Source organism: Chenopodium album, chromosome 15 (assembly GCF_948465745.1).
Source record: "Chenopodium album chromosome 15, dcCheAlbu1.1, whole genome shotgun sequence".
NCBI lineage: Eukaryota > Viridiplantae > Streptophyta > Magnoliopsida > Caryophyllales > Amaranthaceae > Chenopodium > Chenopodium album.
This window is the reverse complement of record NC_137848.1, coordinates 5,456,716-5,473,493: the sequence shown is the minus strand read 5'-3', so window position 1 is coordinate 5,473,493 and position 16,778 is coordinate 5,456,716. Positions and strand designations below refer to the sequence as shown.

The window sequence follows — 16,778 nt, the reverse complement described above, 5'->3', positions numbered from 1 at the left end:
GGAACAAGTGATGCTAAGAAAAAGTAATGATGGCCAAGGGACCAAGCACCGAGCCTATGCTTTGGGGCGTTGAATAGTTGATGTCGCTATTATCTGAACACGACCATGCCTAGGCCCTTGCCCCTTGGGGTGTTGATGCTGCTACTATAACTTATCCAAGGCATGAGATTATGAGAAGGTATGTTGACATTGTTGAGCCAAGACATAAGGACAAGGCATAAACCACCTCTTCCTTTTTTTTAAAAAAATACTTGGCAATAAAGGGTAGCATACTGGCTTACCTTAGGGCTAAGGCAAGAGAAAGCAATGCAAGAGGCCTAAGGCAACACAAGGCCAAGCTAAGCAATGCATTTGGAGACATGATCTTGAGGAGGAAGAGAGATTAAAGCATAAATGAGACGGTTTTGGACACCAAGTAGGTCTTGTAGGGCTCTATGAGAACTCCGATAAGTATCATGGTATCTAACATTGTTACAGCTAAAAGTACTCTCTAGAGGGTAAGTTTAAAGGTTAATATACGAAACACGACCATAGAGTCTAATAAATTTAAGAAATGCAAATTGAGGTCGTATATTGCTGTTTAAAATCACATATGACCACTATTCGGACACATCAAGGGTCATGGTGTCATGAAATTAATAAAAGGTTGTGTGTATGTAATTGATTAACAGGATACTCCCTCCATTTTTTTTTTTTAAAATGCATCGCTTTGATTTTTGCACTATTCACATTTCATGGTTGACTTAATTTGTTCACCTCTATAAAATAATTAAATGTTATTATATATATATCAATAGATTAGTCTTAATGTCTAGTTTCATAATACTCCGTATAATTTTATTATAATTTTTACTAATAGACAATTAAAAATATTAATGGTCAAAATTGTGTCTCGACAATGTGTCAGTCAAACTTATGCAAATAAAAAAAAAAGAAAAAAAAAACAACAGAGAGAGTAGTTTAATTGTAAAGTGGTTGATTCTAATCATCCAAATGGTCTGTTGGGGTCTCATGGGATTCAAAGAAAGCACTTTGCTCTCATTTCATCCCAAATCTAGAATATTCGAAAATTATCAAAAATTGAAAGCCAATACCATGCTTTCAAATTAAATTCGTGATTTTTTTGTTTCAGTAATTAAAATGAATCAATTTCAAAACATTGACCATTTTTAATTTCTTTCTAACACCATATAGACCCTAAACTCCTAAAGTTTCCCTCTTAACGGCTCGAAGCGCAATAGTAACCCTACGATCTTCCACTAATCATAGTTTGACTTTCTCTCTCCTTCCAATTTGACCAACTCCATTAATTTAACCCCTTCTTCTTCTAGCCGTTAGAATTTTAGAACTTTTTCAGTCTTACATTCTCAAAATGCCCTGCATTCCAGCAAAACCCAGAATCATAGTGACCTGCAATACACAATTTCTCTCTCTTAATTCATCCTTTTCTGATCTTCCAATTGAAATGGGTAAAGATTTGGAACCCTGTAATTTAGTTTCTGAATCTGAATCTTTAATCCCTGTTGTAGAAAACCCAAAATTTGTTTGTTCTTTGAAGCGTAAAAGACCCCCGAAAATTCAAATCCCAAATGTATTGCAGGAAATTTTGGTTGATACCCAGATAAAATTTGGGTGTTCTCCTGTTAAAAATGATGGAATTTATTGTTTTGAGGATTTGGGTGTTGGGGTTTGTTCAATTAAGGGTAAGAAGAAGTTTATGGAAGATACCCACAAGATTGTTTCTTCCATTGACGGTAATGCTAAGAAGGTATGTTAATGCACACCAATTGTTTGTCAAAATGCCGCTTGTATTTTGTAGTGTTATTTTATTGCATTGAGACTAAAATAGTGAAATTTGTTTAATTTTTCAGGGTTTTTTTGGGGTTTATGATGGGCATGGAGGGAGAAAAGCGGCTGAGTTTGTAGCAGAGAGTTTACATAAGAATGTCATTGAGTTGCTTCATAATTGTGATGGAAATATGGCTAAGGAAGAAGCAGTAAAAGCAGCTTATCTTAAAACAGATAGAGAATTCTTGGAGCAGGTAACTTTTGAGGCACAGCTTTCTTTATTTATTTATCGTTTATATGCTAAGTTACTATAAATATATACTTGTTAGTAATCTAATGAATATAAAACTTTTCTTGGAGCTTTCTTCCAAAAAGATGTTGTAAAAAAATGTGATTCTTGTTCTGTATGTAGTTGTCTTCATCAATAAGTTGATGTTTGGTCAAATGCCTATTGTTTTTGTATGGACTATTCCTTTGAGTGGCCTATGGACAGGATTTTCGTTTGTTAGACATGCAAATTGCTAATCAATTCAAATCATTTCAAAATTTGGCTGTTCATTTTGAGGTTGTTTGGTGGATTAAGTTAATGTTGCAATTATTTCTCTAATCCAGTGAGAATGCAATGATATATATATATATTTTTTTTAATTCCGTAAGAAGCTGCAATTTTGGGTTTCATAACAAATCCTTGTAGTGTATGCTATAGTACTAAGTGTATGATTCATTGATCCGTCACAAGCTAAATGTTTGCTTTGCTGCATGTTTATCATAGTTAATGAGTATTTTTCCTCACACCCTTTTCTTCTGTCCAGGAATTAAGCAGTGGTTCCTGTTGTGTCACAGCTCTGATAGAAGTGTCAGAGATGGTTGTATCGAATTTGGGAGACTGCAGGGCTGTTCTTTGTAGAGGTGGAGTGGCAGAGGCTCTCACAAAGGACCATAGAGCCGGGATGGAGGAAGAGCGGAAAAGAATCGAGGATAAGGTACCTTCTAATGCTTCTATATGGTTATGGACCTTATGGTCATAATTAAACGTACATAGCTTCGGATAAAACATCTGAAATATTGGTGCTTCAATGGGTTTATTACTTAGGGAGGATATGTAGAATTCCATAAGGGAGCTTGGAGAGTTCATGGAGTATTGTCAGTTTCGAGAAGTATTGGAGATGCCCATCTAAAAGATTGGGTGGTGTCTCAGCCACATTCAACAATTTTGCATTTGACTCCTGATATGGATTTTCTTGTCTTAGCGTCTGATGGACTGTGGGAAGAGGTAACAACTTATTGCTGTTCTCCATACACTTGCCTGTTGATATTGTCTTTTGCTGGTATAATTTGTAGTCATTCTGTGTATTTTGCGGTCATTGCTGTTCATGTTATTGCTCTTTGTGCAACATATTTTGCTTTTTTTTTTTTTTTTTAATGATTTGCTTCCAATGTCATATAATTGTCTAGTTTATCTGTTTTTTTCTGGCTTTTGTACTTTACGGTTTCTCCGGAATGAGAATTGGCTCTATTATTCTATATTATAATCGATAGTTGCTTGCGGGTGTTGTTTGTGTACTCCCTAGCTTAATTATATTATTAAGAAATTACAGTCGAAGTTGAGCCTGTGTCGGCAAAAAACTTAACATGTTCAGCTGAAAGAGAATAACTGCTGTGAACGGGGATAGTGCACTTACCTTTTGAAGCATCAATCACATTATTCATTTATGTGACATTATTGAGTTTAATAACAATCATTTATTTGTTTTTCCTATTCAATAGGTTGGAAACCAAGAAGCCATTGACATTGTGCAGCAGTCTTGTATGTTTGACAAGAAACCTGAACTTCCAATCGATGATTTAAATAATAAAAACCAGAGTAGCTTTAAGGTGAATGATGATGAATATGCTTGTGTTAGCACAAGCTCCTCTCCGAAGGTGAAACGGGTTTCCCTCATCAAGCAGAAAAAGAAGACAACACTTTCTCCATCTCCAAGCTTCAGGAAGGCAGACAATTCAACCATGGCAAAGGAAGATGTTTCTTTCTTTGATAATGATAATCACAGTCCTGTAAAATTAGGAAGAACTTCAGTATATTCGAACAAGAACATGAAAACTCCCTCTCCATCTCCAAGCTATAAGAAGATAGAAAAGGAAGGCCTTTCTGACTTTGACAGTGAAAATCACAGTCCTCCTACTAAGTTAAGAAGAACTTCACTGTTTTCGCACAAGAATATGAAATCTTTGTCTCCAAGCTGCAATAAGACAGAAAACACCTGCACAGACTTCAACAAAAATGAGAGTCCTTCAAAGTTGAGACGAATTTCATTGTTTTCGCCCAAGAGCATAAAAACTCAGTCCCCGAATAGAGAGAATAAGAAACCCACTTCTGAAGGCCTAGTAGCTGCTTGCAAAAAGCTTGTAAATCTCGCTGTAAGTAGGGGTAGTATGGATGACATTACTGTGATGGTAGTTGATCTGAAGCATTATAAGTTAGATAGGAATGCTTTGCTTTCTACCTTGTAAGATTCGATTGGTTATTTTATAAATACTCGCACTTATTTTTCAGTAAACCAGTATGTAATTCTAACATAGTTCTCTATGAATTTCTCTGAGTTAGTCTAATCTGAAATGACAATCCTAGAACCAACTTCGTTTTGTCAAAATTGACAACCCTTCTGAAGGATTATTTCAGTTAAGTGAACCATATAAGATTATGGGGAGTACGTAGAGGTGAGAGAAATAAACATATTCTTCTCTTTATTGTATTGAATTAAATTTGATCATTTTTGTACATGTATTTTTCAGAGTTTGCATACACCGGGCTTACATCATTTAATATACTACGTAAATGAGCTATTCATCTCGCATACAACGAGCTTATTATTTTTTATAGGAAAATTTGCCAATTACTACCGCGTATTAATGCGTATTTGAAAATTACTAACGCGAAATAAAAAACTTATGACTTACTACCGTAAAAACCTAAAAAAATTTGCGATTACTACCAATCTTCATTTTAAGTCGTTTATGACGTCACTAACCCAACTTAAACCCATGGTTAACCTATTTAACCACCTAAAAATAAAAGAAAAATAAAAAAAGGCCTAACCCATGGTTAACCCCCCCAACTAAAATAACTAAACCTCACTCTTTCACTGTTTTCCCCCAATTCAGAAAACTGAGGAACTTAGAAATTTCTCCAAATTGCTGCTCTTTCTCAAAATTGAAGACTAATACCTCGAAGGTATCTTCAAATCGATTCAGGTAAATTCTCAATTTGTTTAATTTCGCTCCCAAACGTGTTGTTTAATTGTGTTAGAATTCTAGGGTTTAACGAAATTTCTGGAATTCGCAATTGAGGGTTTTGGAGTGCGATTTTGATTTACAAATTTAGGGGTATTGTATACTTCTTTGAATTAAACTAAGTTTTAAAGATAATAAGTGATAAAAGTTTATGTTTTTGTTGTTGACTTAACAGGGAGATGTTTAGGGGGGCAAGGTCGAAGGGTTGGAAATGCAAATGTGGGTTGAACACTTCAATTATGAAGTCCTGGACCAAAGAAAACCCAGGTAGGAGGTTTGTAGCTTGTCCAGACTTTGATGCGGAGAACAATACAAGAGGCTGCAAAAATTTTGTGTGGTATGATGAAGAAATGACAATGTGGCAGAGAGACTTAATTTTGGGGCTGCTAAAAGACAAGAAGACCTTGTGCTTGGAGAATTAGAGTCTGAAGAAACAAATTGTTGATGTTAACCGCAACACAAGGAAGATGAACACTCAGTATGTGATGCTGAAAATGAGGCACACTGGTATTAGTCTTCAATTTTGAGAAAGAGCAGCAATTTGGAGAAATTTCTAAGTTCCTCAATTTTCTGAATTAGGGGAAAACAGTGAAAGAGTGAGGTTTAGTTATTTTAGTTGGGGGGTTAACCATGGGTTAAGCCTTTTTTTATTTTTCTTTTATTTTTAGGTGGTTAAATAGGTTAACCATGGGTTTAAGTTGGGTTAGTGACGTCATAAACGACTTAAAATGGAGATTGGTAGTAATCGCAAATTTTTTTAAGTTTTTACGGTAGTAAGTCACAAGTTTTTTATTTCGCGGTAGTAATTTTCAAATACGCATTAATACGCGGTAGTAATTGGCAAATTTTCCTTTTTTATATTAGTTAGAAGCTGCCTATGCCCTATGGTATATTGCTAGGAATAATCCTTGGTTCGTACATCCTTTATTTTTTTAAAAAAATGGTTACAGATATTGATCTAAACATATAGCTATATTGAAATGAACATACTATTAAAATAATGTTCCTTATCAGAAAACATGATGTATACTATTTTTTTTCTTTCATATGTCTATTATTATATCAGGTAATGGTCTTTACAGATCTTTTGATAAACTATTGTAAATGTCTATGTCCCTTTATTGTAAATGTAACGTATTTTATTTCTGACATAATTAATTCATTGCTTATTGTGAAATATTGTTTGAATTTTATCTTTAAATCAATGGGTAGATATAAATAATGTTCATTATATAATGGAAAATTTGTCAAATAACACCTTTTATAACCCTTTTATTGTGAAAAAACACCTTATAAATTTTTGTTATTGTTAAAACACACCTAAAACTAGATTTTTTTTGCAAGAACACACCTTAGGACGGTTTTAGGGGGAGTGACTCGGTTTCCCAGCGTTGACCATCACGTGAAGTTCACGTGGCGACACTTTTCTTTTCTTTTTCCCCCTTTTTTCTCCAATTACTTTCTCTCTCCTCAAAACCACCAAACCACAACCTAGCCAACCCAGCCGCCGACACCACTGCCTAGCCAACCCAACCGCCGACAACACCACCCACCAACCTAGCCGCCATCACCAGCCACTTGAAAAAACCCCTTCCTTTCTTTTTTTCCCCTTTCCCCTCTAATTAGACTTTCTCTCTCCTCTGTTCTTCCTAGTAATGAACCTTCGAATTCTATCAATTGAAGGGATAAACTCCATTGTTTTGCTCAAATTGCTGGAAAGAACCTTAATTAACCTAATTTTGAGGCAGGTAAGTTGTTAAAATTAATGAAATTGATTGTTAATTTCGTCATTTTTTTATTTACCTTAGTTTAGGGTTTTCAATTGAAGGTATGCAAGGGGGAAAAACCACTACCAACCTTCTTCTCTCTCTATTGGTTTGTTTTAGGTGTTAAGGGTTTTCGTCAAGATGTTTGGGGTTGTTTATGAGGTGGTTAGGGGTGTTTATGGAGATGCTTAGGGTTTTTTTTGGTTAGTTTTCATGGTGGGTCTAGTGGTTTTGGAGGGTGATGTATGGTATACGTGGTGGGTTTAGAATGATATAGCTTAAGCTCCAAGTCATAAAATAAACGTGTATTGAAATGCCTTAATTGTACAAAACAAACAACAAACTGGATTTAAATCTCTATATTCTAAGACACTAACACCAATAGGGCAATAGGCACGCAATGGCTATCTAAGTCCAATAATATAAGCGAGTGCCTAGTAGCTATATACTTCCTAAATTACAAATAGAGTATCCGTCTTCATATTTATTAAAGATAAGATCATTGTTATATATATATGGAAATAAATTAGGTATTTCAATCTCATATATAGCTTAAGCTCCAAGCTAAGTCATAAGATACAACTAGTATACATATATGTACTTAAGCTTTTTAGTACAAGATCGAATATCACAAGTAAAAAATATTGAGCATGGCAGGATCATCAACAACAGAGAAAGAGGTTGTTATAGAGTTAGAGATTATGTCGGGAGAAGCTCTAAAACCCCGAACTTGGACCCGGGCGATGAGCCTTGGTGGTGTGATGCGAACCTACGCAGCAGTGTGGATTGATAACCAGGCTACGGCGCAACGTACTCCGATTAATACGTTGGGTGGATCGTCGAACCCAACGTGGAATCACAAGTTAACCTTGCATGTTAGCACCAAGTTCATGTCAGATTCTAATTCTCAGATACAAATTGGATTATATTCTGCTGCCACTGGATTGATGACCAAAGATCGGTGCATCGGTACGTACACCTTGTTAGCCAAGGATATCCCTACTTATACTGGTCGCACCTTCTCTGGTCGGGATCTTAAGCGTGTCACTAAGACTGGAATAATCCGGCACGCGGGTTTGGTCAACTTCCATACCAATGTGAGGATCCCCTACACGGTACATGAATTGAAGAGGATAAAACAAGTGACCAAGAATTGCACCGAATGCGCGATTTGCTTGGAGAAATTCATTATATCCAAACATACTACATTTAGGTTGTGGGTTGTGGATCTATGTGGTCACAAGTTTCATGAGGTTTGCATGAATTCTTGGTATAACGAGGAGGGCAACCATTCTTGTCCAACTTGTCGTGTACTTTTGCATGCTAGTGACATAGGCGTTTATGGATATGAATAGTTAATTTGATGTTGTAATAGCAAAATTTGCTTTTAATTGATTTGATTTTTTTAAATTTGTTTTTAAACGAGTTTGAATGATATGGTGTTTAGCTTTGTTTGCCAATTGGTTCTTGAAGTTTCAAGATTTCAAATGATCAATCCATATATTTGATATGAATTTTAATGGATACAACCTTCAATCTCGGTTGAAATGTTTGAAATCTTGAGTCTCGATCAAGAAACGCTAAGCAACTCGAGCTTAAGACCTAAACTAGGCCAAAAAATATACAAGTCTACTCTACAACTCACAAGTGTGGACAAATTAAATGTGGTAGGCCACAACCTACTTGTGGTCTTGTGGAGTAAATTAAACCGATCAAACTCTAAAACCAATAAGGCTTTAATCTCTTTATTCCAACAAATTACGTCTTCCTCTGATCTCTTTACTACAACAATCCCCCACCAAAGAGATGGAAGAGAACAACAAAATAATGAGAAGCAACATATTGGGCATAAGAAGAGATTAGTACGTCACAATTAGACATTACATAAGTAATTTAAAATCTAGTGCTTAGTCTAATGAGGAAATGAATTACAAGTCTAACGGTGGAAAACCTTGAAACCCTTAAAGCTCTTGACCATGGAGTGGACGAACCGTGTAACTCCAAGATTTAGCGCAAGACCCCCATCAACACATACATCCTTCTAAAATTTATATGAACACCTAGAAGAAATATGCTCTTTTCAGCCAAGCATATTCACCTTAAGAGTGGGTTCGTTGTAGGAAAACCGCCTAAGGTTTCCATTAATATGGCTAGTCTTCACAACCATATAGATTAATCACAATCGCTTCTCAATATCACTTAGTCAATGGGGTTAATACACGTTCGTAAGAATTCAACAAATACTACATTGTAGCTACTAACCCCACAAGACCGTGGATTCATTTAGAACTTAATGCTCAGCCTCTAAACAATAATAAACAACGGTAATTCAAAAGTTTCAGTGCGTTTACTTAAATGTTTGAATTCATTTAGAGTCTCTCAAATGATAAATCAATCAAGTGTGTCTCAAATAGCATCAACCTAAATGATTTATTGGTTGATTAAGAACTTATATATAGAGACTCAACCTCAATCAAGCATTACAATTTACAACAAATGCCATAGGGATAAGAAATTAATGTTTTTTTTTTAATCTTTTTACTGGCCTTAAGACAAATCTCCTTTGATATTTTCAAAATTGATCAAGGACTAGTATATGTCCCAATGCAAATTTCCTTACCATAACGCACGCCTCTCTTTGCTAAAATGCTTTTCCAATATCCCGAAAAAAAAAAATCCAAAAATTAGCATATTATTAAAACGTCAACCTCAATTCGCACAATGATTAGAAAACTTTCACATTCACCTTTAGATGAATGAAATAAAAAGACATCCTCACAATATGAAATCTTACTCGAATACTTTTTCCTAAAAAAAAAAAAAAAAAAAAAAAATCTTATTCGATCAAGTAAAATCTTTGAAAAACCGTTTGATCCTTGATAAATGGTGGAAATGTCGAGGGAATAGGTCTTAAACCCATAGTGGAAAGATAAGCCCATAAAAATCAAACAAGCAAGCCTAAAATTTTTGAAAGCTGCGTAGTTCTGTCTCATTCTATAAATACTCCGATTCCGCTGAATTTTCAAACGCCCAAGAAATTCCTTGACTTCATTTTTACATACTAGTATATTCAATTCTTCTCCTCACTAAACCAGAGAATTATTTCTCAAGAAAACCAGAGTATTATTTCTTTTCTGCATATTATAAACACTTTTCTAAGGTGACCGCCATTTTTGATCTTCCTTCTTGAAATCAAAATGTCTATCGATAAACACTTTTCTAAGCCGCAAGCAGATGATGTAATACAGGTGATTATCGATAACGATGCCGAGCCTGAGGACAATCTTGAACCCAAAGAAGAGGTTTTACAGGTGATTGTCAATAATGCCGTTGCCGGAGACGAACAACAACCAGAAAATACTGATGCAGAGGACAAAGTCACCGGAAATGAGGTTGTCAAGAAAGTTTATCAGCTGATAATCACAGCCATTATAACAATCGCCTTAGTATTGCTGTTTGTTCATACCATGGACATCATACACAACATGCTAATAGATGGTCAACAATATTTCTCTCAGCTTGTCAAAGAACATTGGTATTTTCAATTACTTGCAATAATACTCAGTTTGATATTTGCTGTGATTTTGCTCGTCCTTCTTTTTCCGATTTCTACCTGGTTCTTCAACAAACTATTCGCGGACGAGAATGAGGGAATTAATCCATGGTCAATGTGTTAGAGTAAGTCGAGATTGAAGGTCTGTATTAGACAGTACTTTTGTAGATAATTCTTTACATTTCAGTAATTGTAAATATAAGTTTTGATTCTATGTACTTTCTATGATTGTAATAATGATAGATGTTATAACAGTTAACGACGAGTCTGTCGATTCCAGTTAAACTGATTCGTAAGATTTGCTGCAAGAAATATGTTTAAATAAAATACGAAGAAATAATTGACTAAAAATAACTGCAAATATCTATAAATAAATCAATCAACTCTTACATTAATGTGATAGTAAATTTTAAAGTGCTACCAAGAGATACTGAAATTGCTGATATGCAAGTACCTAGGGTATGTGAGTGATGACTATTGGTTGGAAAAGAAGTTTACTCAAATCGATTGGTGGAGTATTTTCTGGTCTCTGTAATGGGGTATTTGGTTATGAAGGAATGCGTGGGTCTTTGATCAGAAAAGAATCCGGGTTGTTGATTTGCTTCAGAAAGCTGTGAGTATAGTGGGGGAGTATGAGAAGGCAAATGAGATAGTTCCCACTGCTCTTACAGCCCCTGCACCTGTAAAGCATGTCTGGGGAAAAACCGGAGTGTGAGCACTACAAGATAAACAATGATGCAGCGTGTTTCGAGGATGGTACGACTGGTTTGGGGGGTATAATGCATGACTACCTAGGAGACGATATGGCAGCAACTTGTGTGCTCAGGAAGGTGTGAATGTCGCTGAATCTCTGGCAGCAAGGCACTCCTTAAGCATAGCGATTGAAGCTGGTAATCACCTACATAAAAAAAGAAGAGAAAGCAGCAGCTTTGGTAGTATTGTTAATGATATTTTAGAACTCTCTAATCTTTGTGATTTTATTTCTTTTGCTCATGTAGGTAGGAGGGGAAACAGGGTGGCTCACAAGCTAGCAAATTTTGGCAAAATTTATGTTGAGCTTTGTGTGTGTATTGAAAACTTCCCTCATGAAGTTTATAAATGAATAGTTTAAAACTTCATACTAGAAACAACAGGCATTTGACAAAAGGCATCAACTTAGAAAAAGAGACATTTTTACAACATCTTTTTGAAACAAAGCTCCAACAGAAGATTGACATTCATAAAGTTGCTTGAAAATAAAGAATGCAGTTGTAGTTTTAGCATTTGACAGGTCAATTATCAAAGAAATTAGTGCCACATATAATACCTACTCCAAGAATTATCTATCTGTTTTAAGATAAAACAGAGTTTACTGTTTCCTCGGCTATATATTATCAGGCAACTCAACTCTTGTGTAAACTCTACAACAAATTTAACAGGAGAACACCCAAATTTGATCGGGGTATCAATAGAAACTTCCAGCAGTGCATTAGGAATCTAAAATTTGAGGTCTTTTACGCTTCAAAGAGCAAATAAAATAGGGGTTTTCTACAACAGGGATTACAAATTCAGATTCAGAAGTTAAATTACAGAGTTCAATTTCTTTACCCATTTCAATTGGAAGATCAGAAAGGAATGAATTTGAGAGAGAAATTGTTTGTTGCAGGTCATTGTGATTCTGGGTTTTGCTGGAATGCAGGGCATTTTAAGAAAGGAAGACTCAAAAATTCTAACATTCTAACGGCTAGAAGAAAAGTGGTTAAATTAATGGAGTGGGTCAAAGTAGGAAGAGAAACTAACACGCACAAACAAATACACACACTCACTATACCGGCACAAACAAACACTCACACACACTAACATGCACTAACAAGCACACTCACACACGCTAACATGCACTAACGAGCACACTCACTTACAGGCACGAACAAATACACACACACAAGCATAGGCTAGCTAATACCAGGGCTTAGCATACTGCAAACCTTGACAGAAAACAAAATATACTGAAGAAGTGAAGAAAAATAGACCTTTTTTCAGATCAAAGTAAAAAAAAAAAAAAAATAAATAAAATAAAAAAAATAAAAAAAAAATCAAGTAAACAAAATACACCAAAGATACTTTGACATGAATGTGCAATATATAGGAGATTCTCTTGTATTGAACCTTAATAAGGGTCAAGTACCTTTGACAAAAATACAGCTACAAGAACAAAGACTAAGTCATAAGAAGAGAGGCCGGTTTAAAGTAGAAACAAGTCAAACAACAAAAGACCAATTTCAAGACCAAAACCCCATATACAAAACTTACCAAAGAGTAACTTGATTGACGGCCTCTTAGCCTTGTTGTCTTTCTCATCAATTTAACCACAAATATTCACAAGAGTTCCAACATTAAGGGTCATTCTTAAACGAAAAATATCAGCCAATGTAGTAAAATACATTTAGGTAGAAAGGAAGCCACGATACAAACATTAAACAAACCTTTACAAGCCTGGCTAAGGTAGTAAGGTTACTTAGTTTCATAAATTCCAGACTGAAAATAATGCAGCATCACTTCAGCACCCACCATGATATTATTGAAACAGAGAATGTTATCCTGCTCTAGTTTATTGGCCAACAGGATGTCAAACATGAAATCCTAAACCTTTCATTTTCCAAAACATGAATAAGAAAGTGACATTAATTTAATCTAAATATCCAAGAGCCTACCAGGCTACCACATACACAACTTTTTATATTTCAAAGGTCAAAACTAAAATAAAAACTCTCCCTGTGACAAAACATAGTTCCTCACTTTAAACATGCATACACCAATATGAATCCATGGGGCTTTATACCAGTTACTTACTTGCACATTTGCCGTTATTTGAAATATAAATAAAATTAGAAGCATTTACTCCAAACTACCAACTTTAAAGGGAATGGATGTAATAAAACGTCTTATAAATTAGAAAAGGGTTAGCTTCTTATATTTTAGAAACTATTTAGGGCATATTCTCATTGACTAAAATGAGCTGAGATGAGCTGAACTTAACTTATTAGAGCTGAACTGAACTGAACTGAATATTTTATAAGAGAAGGAAATTGGGAGCTGAACTGAACTGAACTTATTAGAGCTGAACTGAAATGAAATGAAAATTATTTGATGAGAACAGGCCTTAAAGTGTTCGAATAAGTACCAATAGGAAGACATTTGAATTACAATCTCTATTAGGTGTACACACAGAGGCACAAAGTAGCACTTACAAAAGTAACTGGGCAAATTATGGCTCAAAAAAAAAAAAACATAATCCTTGATGAACTATAGAAGTATAGATCATAACCCAAACTCATCTCTTATCAGATTCAAGTACCATTAATAGAACTGAAGTTGAGAAAGCCTTCAAAAGTCTACAAATTTATTCATTCAACAACTGAACAGAATTTTGAAAATTAAGTACACATACGTTTAGCAACTAATGACTAAAGACAAATATAAATTCATTATCATGCTATTACAGCTTGATTAATTTTTACACTTACTGAAGCTAATATTATACGTACTTTTTTACACAGAACAAAACAACACAGAAACTGATCCGTAAACATAGAGAAAGTGACAAATACAAATAAACTGCTTGTAGGTTATTCCTAAAACCACAACTCATTTGAATATTTCAACCAATCAATTTCAAGGGCAAAGGAGACTCACATGATACGGCACCCAGTGTCCAATTCGATTATAACTTGTTTATTTGATCATACCTCCAACATTCAATATACATCCCATTTCAATCAACACAATCAAAATTGTCAAGGAATAGAACCATCAAAAGCATAAAATCAGCAAAATAATTAAGAGATCAGAATCAGACGGCAATTGGCAAATGAAATCAAAACCCTAAGTTGAAGCAATTGTTGGCATCGGTGAATCGTTTGACGGCGATTCAGTGCGGAATAAGGATGGAACGAATAAGTAGAACATGGGAAGGGAAGAAAGGGAGGGGAGTGTCAAGTGTGTTTGGATGCCGACTATCGAGTATCGACTATACCGGTAGTATCTGTTCTTTTTTTTTTTCAATTCCTTATGCTGTAAATTTTAGGTTAATTTAACTTTTACTACCACTAAAATATATTCCCTCCGTCCCTTAATTAGATTTCTACTTCTCTCTATTATGTGAGGAATAAATGGTAGAAATAGAAATCTAATAAAGGGACAGAAGGAGTACCGTTTTAACTTTTGCCACCTATTTAAATTTTTATTTTAATTTACTACCACCTAAAAGCAAAAGAAACATAGTTTTTGCTACCCCTTTATAGAATTGGTTACTATCTATATTAGTGGGACCTAACCACCGTCCAACCACCACTCCCTCTTCAGCCACCCTCACTACCAGCCCTCCTCCTCTCTAAAGCTAAGCAAAATTATCCAAATAACCGAAAATTCGAACCATTACCGACCCGAAAGTTTAATTACCCGTTCCGATAACCATAACGATTCAGGTATCCGATCCGATTATTTGTTATCGAGTACAATTATTGGGTATCATTTTAAAATTAACGGTTACCCGAACCGATCCAATAAGTAATTTTTTCTTTTATTTTTCCCACTAAATCTATTTATCCAAAATCTAAACTGTTAATTTACTTCATAATCACTTCATAATTTAAATGATTAGTAATATTATTAGTAATTTGGTCATGATCATGTGACATTATTGTTGATTAGTGTTGAATGATATCATAATAACTAAATTTTAAAGTCTAAGTTTTGTTATTGGATATCATATTGGACACCCAATAACCAATCCTAAAATCCAGATACCTGAAGTTCGGGTATCCAAACTTATTGGTTCAATTAATGGATATTATTTTTAATGTTATTGGTTATCGGGTACCTGAACCTGAACCGTTAGTGTTAACGATACGAGTACCCTACCCATGTTCACCCCTACTCCTCCCTATGCTAGCTGTCAGCGCCCAAATGATCCCGTGGCACCGGCGAACCCACCCCCCCTCCCTTTGCCTTACCCACGCTACCTATCCCCCTCCCATTTCCCACTCGCGACTGGCCCTAACGTGATTGTCACGTGACTTTAAAAATGACCCTCCCCTTACTTTTTTTTCCACTTTTTCCTTCCATTACCCTTTTTTCCCCAAATTCTTTCTCTCTCTCCTCAAGATGTTGTTCCAAAGTAAGGGTATGGTCATTTCTTAAGGTCACGTGTAAGGTCAACGTCAAAGGAAAAAACTTAATGGTCGGATTTCGACCTAAAGGTCCCCAAAACAACAAAATAGACTTATACGGTCCTTTCTCACCACTTTAAATTTTTAAGATCCTTCTAAACAAATAAGTGAACATATATATCCCTTTCTACTTACTAATCAATACTAATTACTAGTTACTAACTATGAATTTTGTAGAGAAGATTTTTCTAATTTTTGTATTTCTTTCTTCAAATATAGATATATTACACTAAGTTAGATCGCGTGCCATGCACGATAAATTTTCACTATTTATCATTAGTTTAACATTTTAATTATTAATTGTAAGATAAGATGAAAATTTTGTAATTACAAAACAAAAAGGAAAGTATATCAAATTAAAGAAATAATTTAAATTTTAGGAAATATTGCATGCACGACAATTATAAATAATTATGGATTGCATCACAAAGTTACAGATTGAAAAAAAATTATTAATTGTATAGTATGTATTAAGGCCTTGTTCTCATCAGATTATTTTCAGTTCAGTTCAGCTCTAATAAGTTCAGTTCAGTTATGTTCAGTTCAACTCCTAATTTCCTTCTCTCATAAAATATTCATTTCAGTTCATTTCTAATAAGTTAAGTTAAGTTCAATTCAATTCAATTTAGCTCATTTCAGTCAATGAGAACAGGCCCTAAATAGAAGAATAACATGCAGTTGTGGATTGTGTATAAATGAAATATACTTAGCAAATATTATTGGATATTATTAGATATTAGCTAGGAAGCTTTGGCAAATAAAAAATAATTTTTTTTTGTTAAAAAAAAGAAAAAAAAATGCTTTTGAAGGGAAAATCTTGAACCTAGAGATGACACGTGTTATTCCTACTTAGCTTTCTCGTATGCACAGTTATTATGGATACCTAACAATTTTATTACTTAATACTTGTCAATCATATAACTAATATATAAAGCTAAACTTTTAGCCAGGTCATGAGACAATGACACTTGGCATTCTAATTTTTCGCCAAGTGTCGCGCCACATTGGATAGATTTAAATAGAGTTCATAACATAAAAAAGTTAGTTTAGAATTCTTTTTGGATAGAATTTTGGATAAAATTGTTAGTTTAGAGTTTTATTTTCGATAAAATACCAATATTTCAGATGTATTATAATTTTATTCAAAAAAATTATTAAATTATAATTTTAAAA

The 16,778-nt window shown here is 34.5% G+C and overlaps 1 protein-coding gene across 1 annotated transcript; it reads left to right on the top strand.

Annotated features, from left to right (window-relative positions):
* The first annotated feature begins 1,150 nt into the window (after positions 1-1,150).
* On the top strand, positions 1,151-4,340 carry LOC145581706 (putative protein phosphatase 2C 14). Its single transcript, XM_081638735.1, has 5 exons — positions 1,151-1,768; positions 1,872-2,042; positions 2,601-2,771; positions 2,882-3,061; positions 3,556-4,340. The coding sequence occupies exons 1-5, from the start codon at positions 1,373-1,375 to the stop codon at positions 4,297-4,299; spliced, it is 1,662 nt and encodes a 553-aa protein (XP_081494861.1). The 5' UTR covers positions 1,151-1,372; the 3' UTR covers positions 4,300-4,340.
* Positions 4,341-16,778: the final 12,438 nt, after the last annotated feature.